Raw genomic sequence first — 9,771 nt, forward strand, 5'->3', positions numbered from 1 at the left:
AGTAGATTACCTTTTTATTGATTGGCCTATAACTTGCGTGCTCGATGCAAGAGATTATGTACTCTTGACTGGAAGACATTCATATTTTACTCATCTTTCTTAATCAGTCCAAATCTAGACTTAGCTGTTTTTTTCTTTTTGTTCTCTTTTGCAATACAAAAATTCATGGCAAACACGGAAACTGGTCACGAAATCAGAAATTTTATAAATATCTTAAGCATAGCAGCAATCAAACTTGTCTTTCTCTTGTCACCCATTTCTTTATTACAAAACCCCTCCTTATATTTTTTTCCCAGTGTTGAAGTCTAAAAACAAAATCTCAGCTTTCAAATGTAAACATCACAGCCAAACCTCTCTTGGGCTTCACCAGCATCGTTCCTGAATCCGTCCCTGTTGCAGAAACTCTCATGATAGGACAAATGGGTAGTGAAAACAATCAGCTTCACATTTTCTTCTTCCCTCTCATGGCTCCAGGCCACACGATCCCAATGATCGACATGGCCAAACTCTTTGCCATTAGAGGCTGCAAGTCCACCCTCATCACCACCCCCCATGACGAGCCCACCTTCTTGAAATCCATTGCGAAAGCCAAGGATTCGGGCTTTGACATTGATGTCGTCACAGTGATATTGCCCTTGAAAGAGGTCGGCTTGCCAGAAGACTGTGACAATCTGAACAAGGTCACTTCTGTGGAAATACGCAAGCAATTCATGAGAGCTATCATGATGCTGGACCGACAGCTCGAGCTGCTAATAGAGACACTTGCCCCTGATTGTCTAATCTCGGACATGTTCCTCCCCTGGACAACCGAGATAGCAGCCAAGTACAAAATCCCTAGGCTCGCTTTCCATGGGACAAGTGCCTTTTCCATTGCGAGCACAGAATGTGTGAGGCTCTATGAGCCTCACAAGAAGGTGTCATGCGATTCAGAGCCCTTCATCATCCCCAACTTCCCCGGAGAAATCACAATGTCCAGGATGCAGTTGCCGGATTTATTCAGGGAAGAGACTGACTTCACCAAGTTCTACAACGAGGTGAAGGAATCGGAGAAGAGAAGCTTCGGAGTCGTCATGAACAGCTTCTATGAGCTTGAGCCGGCTTATGCTGACCATTACAGGACATTCCTGGGGAGACGATCCTGGTTCATTGGCCCACTCTCATTGTGCAATAAGGGGACTGAGGACAAGGCACACAGGGGCAACCAAGCATCCATTGACCAGCATGAGTGTCTCAAGTGGCTCGACTCAAAGCAACCCAACTCAGTGATCTACATTTGTTTCGGAAGCATGGCAAATTTCAATGCTGCTCAGCTCCACGAGATCGCAGTCGGACTAGAAGCATCAGGTCAACAATTCATCTGGGTGGTGAAGAAGGACCCGAATGTGGAAGAAGGCAAAGAAGAGTGGTTGCCTGATGGGTACGAATCAAGAATCCGAAACAAGGGCCTCATCATCAGGGGCTGGGCTCCTCAGGTGCTGATTCTCGATCATGAGGCGATTGGGGGTTTCGTGACACATTGCGGTTGGAACTCCACACTGGAGGCGATCACGGCTGGCGTGCCAATGGTGACTTGGCCGGTAGCGGCAGAGCAATTCTTCAACGAGAAGTTCGTCACCCAGGTGCTCAAGGTCGGGGTCAGCATAGGGGTGAAGCAGTGGGTAAGGTTGTTCGGCGACAGCGTGAAGAGCGAGAGAGTGGAGGATGCAGTGAAAAGAGTCCTGGGGAGTGAGGAAGCAGAGGAAATGAGGAGGAGGGCGAAAGCACTTGCAGAGATGGCAAGAGGGGCTGTGGAAGAAGGGGGATCTTCTTGGTCTGATTTGGGAGTTCTGCTTCAAGAGCTGGGACAGCAGAGATTGGCTCACATCAAGAAGATCTGATTAATGACTTGAAGCAATCAATCTTGAATTTTTGGTTGTGCATTCTCAGTTTCTGTTGTGGCTTAGCCGTAGAGAAACTTGCTAGATTTGCCGTTTCTTTTCGTGGATTTATTTTACGAGTTGTGATCATTCAATGTGTAGGATAAGCCTTTATTTCTTTTGAGATAAAGGAAAAGTATGCATTGTCTTGAATTCTGTGATGCCAAAGATATAAAAAGTTGGTGCAAGGTCTTCGGTATGCTTTGTCTCAACCCGGTCAAAAGTGGATGGTTGAATCTGACAACCTATCTTTAGTTTAGCAAGACCTTGGGTGCTGAGCAACCCACATGGGAAAAGATAACTGGTCAAAGCGTGCAGCACTTTATTGACATTTTTGCCCAACTTTCGCTTAGTCCATCGTTCTAGAACCGAGAGTAATGTCGCCGGTTCGGTCGTCAAAGCTCGACTCCTCAACACTCTTTCTTTTAATTGGGTTTCATTTCTCCCGCACCCTCTTTTGGACTCGTTATGTTATGAAGTACATCTCATGTATCTATCTACATTTTCTTTTGAAGTAAAATAATATTTTGCCGACCAAAAAAACATAATTGCTCAAGATAGCCCCATCCGGGGCTAGGGACACCTCGGCCTTTTGATATCATAGATAAAGTAGTATGGCTAGAAGAAACATATGTAATGTATCGCTAGAATATATATAAAAGCAATTTGTTTGTATAAAAATATCCCTAGCAATTGTTTGTCCGCGGAAAATTTTAAGTATACGTTTTTGCATGCAATTAACAATAAGATAAAGGGATAAGTGCAATAAAAGACCTAAAACTTGTAAGGAAAATGCAATTGAGTCCTAAAACTTGTAAAAAGTGCAATTAAGTCCCGAAACTCGTCAAATTGGTTTATTCGAGTCCTAAAATTTACCTCGTCTAATTTTTTAATGAAAAATGCTGACGTAGCATTTAAAATGAATGTTTATTTTCCATGTGGCTTTTTAAAATTATTTTTATTCAAATTAGATTTAAAAATTAGAAAAGAAAAGCTAAAATTTATTTAAAAACAAAACCGTTCAAAAAAAAAAAGGAAAAGAAAATGGCTGCCACTTTCGCCGCATTGCTCATCACCGGAGGGGCCGGCGATGATTGCCGGCCCTAGGCGGGGGTAGGTGGGGCCTTGCCAACCCCAAGCGAGGACCAAAGCCAACCCTCGCCAAGCTCGGGCGACGGTGCCCGGATTTGGGCATGCCGACCCTTGCCTTGGGCCAGTGAGGCCCCCGCCCTAGGTGAGTCATTGTTGGCCCTCATGGGGGGTCGACGACCATTGCCCCCTTAGGCGAGGCCTCTTCGGCCCTCGCGGGGCCGACGAGGCTCGCCGGATCTTGGCAAGCCTCGCCGAGTCCCGAGCAACGGTCGACAAGGCCTTGCCTAGGGCGGGCGTCGATTGCCGACCCCGTGAGGGCCAATGTGCCTAGATCTAAGCACCCTTGCCCGAGCTTGGCGAGGGTCGCCAACCCCCTGCGAGAGCCGGCGTGCCCAGATCCTGGGCACCCTCCCAAGCTTGGCTAGGGGTGCCGCCCTTGATTGGGGCTAGCAAGGGCCAGCCACCCTCACCCAAGGCAGGCGATGGTCGTCGGCCCCTTCGGCGATGGGCGACGATGAAGAAAGGCCTGCCATTTTTTTGAACTATTTTAGTTTTTAAATCTAATTTAAATAAAAATCATTTAAAAAAGCCACATGGAAAATAAAAATTCATTTTAAATACCATGTTCGCGCCACGTCAACATTTTCTGTTAAAAATGTTGACGATGTTAACTTTAGGACTCTATTAAATCAATTTTACAAGTTTTAGCACTTAAATGCACTTTTTACAAGTTTTAGGATTCAATTACATTTTCGTTACAAGTTTTATGACTTTTATTGCACTTATCCCTAAGATAAAAGAAACATGATGGCAAAAAGCATGGGACATCACAACAATAAACCCAAAGTGAGGATATTACATGTATGCTTCAAGCTTAAGCCAAAGTCTAGCCAAGCGTGAAGAAGAGCAATAGACTAATTATATTTGGGTGAGAAAAGTTGCGCTCTCCCCCTATATGTTAATGAATGTAAAAACACAAGCAATTTTATTAGAAAAACTATTTGTGGCTTAGAATGGCTCACTACTATACTTGGAAATGAAGTAGCTTGCAAGTATCACATAGAGGAAGTGAATATTTATAAGATCTTGACAAAATATGCGAAATATAATAAGTCAAGATCAAAGTCTGCACAATGTACAGATTCTAAAATCGAGTTCAGAATCTATTGTGTGATAGAACAAACTTTGGAAGCAACCAGCAAGTGTGCATTAGACTTTAACAATAAATAATAAGAGTTAGGGGTTGACAAAAATTGCACATAGGGTCTATAGTGGTTCAGCTTTGGTCAAGCTTATGTCCACTTTCCCATGTTAATAGTATACTTGTCACGCCCTGAACCCCGAAAGCGTGCTCATCCTTTGGTGGTCAATAAAATTTGCAACTTCCCAGGACAAGTCGTCGACCATTTCATTTTATTGCACATGCGAAAGCAAATAATAAATCTCCCGACAGTAACCATCTCAGGATAAAAAAGCAGGACAATAGATTTACAAACAAAACATGCTTTCATAAACCAATTGAGTCATGTATAAAGTCTATGACCAAGAGACTACAAAAGACTAGCTCTCAAAAAAGAAGCGGTCCTAATTGACCTCAGCACGACTCCAGGTCCTCTGCTCTACGATCCTAAAAATTTAGCTCATGACGGGGTGAGATATAAATCTTAGTGAGTTCACGCTCTAAACCACGATTATGAGGGAAATACGCCTAGAGGTGCCCTAATCACACAATCACGCATTTAGCATAGATGACTTACCTCGCCTCAGTTCTACCCTGCAGGTCAGCACAGTTTATACACATTATGTATAGAATCGATGCACACAATAATTGAAACGCAATACTCAACTTAATAAATCACAGGGGTCCTAATTATATGGCCAAATCGTTATGACACGTTCTATACCATGTGACACAATTTGTCCCATAATCCAGCGCATTTATTTCACTCAACATACATTCCAATTGATAATTACGCCCACTCTATGATATGGCCTACTAGAAGTTCGGCGGTCTACTAGCGTAGCCAAGCATCACCTCACCCCATTGAGAACGGTTACGTCTCTCGAAGACAACTTTCTCGAAGCAGTATAGGTCCAGCCTCTATTGCGACCCAAATCTCGGGATGGGTTCTCTTAACTAACACACGACCAATCAATCTCAACTTAGGACACCATGCATTGCACTCAAATGTGAAAGTGCTAGTATGAGCACCTAAAGGGGGGTGAATAGCTGCAAAAACAAATTTTGCAAAATATAGTATAAAACTTTACTTTTAATCTAAGTCTGGTTAACAGTAGACTTTGTAGAGAAAATCAGACTTTAACAATCAAATAGAGTTATGAGCAAAATAAAAGAGTTCATGGAAGAGAATAAGAACACAAGATTTATAGTGGTTCGGCTTAATCCAAGCTTACATCCACTCTCCCACACTGACAACTCACCGGCTGGATTTCACTATGAATCAAAAGAGTCGTTACAATATCACGTCCTTCATTTCATAGTGTAGAGAGTCTGCTACACTTCCTCAAGGCCTCACAAATGTCTAATCTCTCTTTTGAGTACAAATTTTCGCTCAATAGTTGAATCAGCAAAGAACAAGGAACTTTAGATTTTAGAATTTATCTATTGCACACACACTCGAATAACTAGAGCATCTTCCTTATATACTCCTCCATACCTTCATAACCGTTGGCACCTTCCAAAGGAGTTCTTCTAATCTACCCGTTGGACATAATCAATTAGGGAGATCTCAAGTTACTTAAGAATGTGATGATAGCCCACCAATCCTGCTCGCCCATACAATCGGGATCTAGGTTTCCATAACTAGAACCTTCCAAGTATACTTCACCAATCAATGGATCCAAATTACTCGAATTAATAAATGAATTATAGATCTTGAAATGCTATCTCCAGCCGTGAGAACTTCTTTAGCCGCTCGAATCAAATCCTTTAAAGAAATACTCAATTCTAGATAAGTTTTCTTCGTAGGTCTAGAAACTGTCAATAATGGTAGACTTTAAATCTTGAGTCTGGCGGTCTGGCGGTCTTCAGACTTTGACGAAAAGTCTGCAAGTTTTCAGACTAGACTGATGGAAATGTTTTGTCAGCTTTAAAACAAATAAGGAAGTTTTCTCCAACAATCTCCCCCTTTTTTATGGTAACAAAATTTTCCTGCAGATTTGAATATTTTTGACCTGCAAGACAATATTCAAGCAAACATGAATATCTCATAAAAAATAAATGGATTAGGATAAAAATAGTATCGAATCTGCATCCACAGGAAGTGAGTTAGACCTGTAAAAACAACTATCTTTGCCATGAATATCAACAACACTTAAGATACTGCAAGCATTAAACGATCAAACAGTCCAAACCAAAAAACACCAAAAAACACAGTCCAAACCAATCACAAGAATTAAAGTCAAATCCAAAAGTCAAATCAAATCAAATTTGCACCAACTTCTCCCCCTTTTTGTCAGCATTAAAAAGGTAGAGACGAAAAAAAAAGAATTGGATAAAGTTAAGATTGTTTTGGAACGCGAATAAGCTGGAAATCTCCCATCGACTTGATAGTCTCCTCCAGCTTTCTCAAATCCTCCTTCAGTTGCGTTATTTCCTCACTCTTCGCAGTTGCTTGAACTTGAAGATTAAGGGCCTGAACTTAATTGTGCAAAGAAACTGAAGAGGCTTGATTGACATTCTGCATATTCTGAAATGCTCATCCCAATGCATAAATATGACCTCGCATCTCCATAAGAACATCAAGCAATATTCTAAAGTCTGCTGAGTTGTCAGTTTGAGTGCTTACTTCAGCATGATTAGTTTGAGGAGTATTAGCAGATGATGGCATTTCAGCATGAGCACCCAGACTCGGAGATGAAACCTCATGACCTTCTTCAGGAAATTGAGAGGCATATACATCTTCTGGATCAGCAGGAGAACGACTGACATCATCACTAGTAAAAGCAAGTGAAGGAGTACCTCTTTTCTCAGCAGCTCCCTCTGTTTCAGTGCCTTCAGGTGGAGAGAAGTACTCTTCATGCTCTGTCTCTTCTTTAGTGACATGATGACCTTGTTCTCCTCTTTCCTCTTCTTCTATAGTTCTTTCTTCATCTGCTTCTTTCCTCATCGTTTCCCTCTCTTCACTCCTCTGCTCTTTGTCTTGGTCCTCTCTATCCTCTATCTCTGGAACAAAATGCTGTAAGTTCCTTAAAGTAAGAGCGGAAATGGTGATATCTTCCTCATCTTCTTCATCCTGCAAGATGAGTGCTCTCCTTTTCTTGGATGGAGCTGTCATGGGCTCCTTGCCTTTCCGTTTTGCAGCCACAGAGTCTTGATGAGTTTTGACAGGAGTCTTCTCCTTAAATCTTTCTAAAGCCTTGTTTAGCTCTTTCAGACGCATCTTTGAAACCATCTTCAATCCCACTACCATTTGATCATAGGTTCGAGCACACAGAATTTTGGGAGGCTGAATTTTAAAATGTCTGAATAGCTAAGTAAAAAGTGCTGAATAAGGAAATTGGCCATTGTCCTTCACCATTAATCTATACATGTGAAACATGATAGTGTGTGACAGAGAGAACTTTTTACCAGCATTGATAGCATACATCAGCTTCACTTCTGAATTGGAGACGTCAATCTTTGATGTGGATTTGGGTCTAAGACAGTTAATCACAATCTTGTGAAGCAAGACATTTGAGGCACTCATCCTCAAATACGAAATTTGGCCTTCTGTCGTTCCATCCCAAACAAGCTCCACAGTCGCACGACCAATAGACACTAATTGATTGAAACATCCCTCTCTCTACTCCAATCACATAAGCCAGAATGTCCATATCAACTACATAATCCTAGTCTCTAACATTGAAAGAAAATCTATTCGCATCCAAAAAGCTTAGATTGGAATAGAAATACATAGTAAGTTCTGGATGAGCCACTGTTGTCTCAAAACAAAATCATTCAAGTTGAAGTAAAGTAAATTTCTCTTGCAATTTCATGTTCAGAGAGTCGAGAAAATCAAAATCCACACTCCTTGGGTTCATCACCTCTCGCTTCAGCAACTTAGAGTAAACTCGCTTATGTTCCTCATAATGAAACAGATCTGTTCTTTTTCCTCGAATGTTCGCAGCAACACCCATTCTAGGCTTAAAATGAGTGAACATCTTTTCATCATCATTTCCATCAAGTTGACTAAATTCTCCAACACGTGGATCACTTTGGAAATTGACAAAAGCCCTTTCTGCCTAGCCCGCAGGTGCAATTCCTAAACATTCCATCGTTTGTAAAAATTGGGTTTCATTTCTGTACCCATTTTCTTTCAAAAATTCATCAATAAAGGTCATTGGAGAAGCTCCATCCTTTAAGGAAGAGCAGAGTTTGAAGGTAAAAGCAGGCTTAAGAGTCCTTACAGGTTCGGCATCCTCAATAATTTCTTCCTCCGCTTGTTGTTGCTGAACATCCTGTGGTCTAGCTTGAGGAGAATGGGGGCGGTTGAGAATGTTGTGGACTCTACTGTTGCCTTGGAGATTCTTCTTCCTCAGTAAGGTCAAAGTGCGTAGGACCCTCACGCATATGCTGTGGTCCCCTGCTTGCAATCCTTGAGGACTTTCTTTGGGAAGACATTATCACAGTCTTTGAGAGAGTTTCCGAACTCGATTCGCGAGAAAGATGAAAACTTTAAGAATTAAACTAGAGAAAAAAAGTAAGAAAGTGAAGTTCTTTGTGTGGCATCCCAAAATTCATGACGACCTCTAGTTACATTAAAGTCTATGAATAGGTGATGGAAGTACCATTAAGTTATTTTATAGCCATTTAATCCATAATTTGCAATAAGATTTATGGCCAAGCTTTTAATGGATAATTATTTGGTAGGAAAGAAAATTCTATCATTGGCCATGTGTATTATAAATTAGAATTTATGAATTTGTGACTACAAGTTTTATGGCCTTATTAATTTTGCAAGTTAGGTATTTATTTAAGTGGAAAATGTTAATGGATGATCAAGGTTGGTGCTATAGGACAACTTGATAAAAAAGACTTTGTTCTTGACTATGCACTTTATAGATTTGATTTTATGGATTAATGTCACAAAGTCTTTTGGCCATTTTATTATGCAATTAGGTATTTATTTAAATGAGGATTAAGATGTATTATTAAAAATAAACTTGGGCCATTTAAGTTTGGACTTTAGGCCCAAGAATGTTGAGCCTAAAGTGGGCCAAAAGGCCGGCTCATGAAGCCCATTGGGCTGTCGACGCATGGAGGGGGGAGGAGGAGCCGCATGGCCTCCTCCAAGTGTCTTCAACAAGGGAGACACTTGTCTCCTTCTTGGGGACAAGTGTCCCTCCATGCAAAAAGGGAAGCATGCAAGTATTTAAACAACCAAAAAGAAAGAGAGAGAGGGAGTAGCTGGTTTTGAGAGAGTAAGAGAGAGGGAGAGGGTTGCTGAGAGAGTGAGGAACCGAGAGAGAGGAGGAAGAGCGGTGTGTCCGTCCGTCCATCCGCTCGTCCGTCGCTCGTCGCCGTGCGTCCATCATCCGTAGTACTCGCTGTAGCTCCGTACAAAGGCAAGTTGGGATCCATATTCTGCTCTTGCATGTTGTGTTTTCCTTATGTGTTTGTGTGGGATGAATCTCGGACGTTTAGGGTGTGAGAAACCAAAGCTTTGAGTGTGTGTTTTTGAAACAGCATCCTGTTTTCGACTATACCGCCTGACCCAGAATGTTTTCGAGGCTTGCTTGTGGATTTTGAGTCGGATTTTGG

At 41.7% G+C, this 9,771-nt stretch overlaps 1 protein-coding gene across 1 annotated transcript; it reads left to right on the forward strand.

The window, feature by feature from the left end:
- Nucleotides 1-227: 227 nt before the first annotated feature.
- LOC104418295 (scopoletin glucosyltransferase) lies at nt 228-1,913 on the forward strand. The gene has a single exon (XM_010029597.3). The coding sequence runs from the start codon at nt 408-410 to the stop codon at nt 1,875-1,877; it is 1,470 nt and encodes a 489-aa protein (XP_010027899.2). The 5' UTR covers nt 228-407; the 3' UTR covers nt 1,878-1,913.
- Nucleotides 1,914-9,771: the final 7,858 nt, after the last annotated feature.

The sequence above is a fragment of the Eucalyptus grandis genome, chromosome 9 (assembly GCF_016545825.1).
Source record: "Eucalyptus grandis isolate ANBG69807.140 chromosome 9, ASM1654582v1, whole genome shotgun sequence".
NCBI classification, from domain to species: domain Eukaryota; kingdom Viridiplantae; phylum Streptophyta; class Magnoliopsida; order Myrtales; family Myrtaceae; genus Eucalyptus; species Eucalyptus grandis.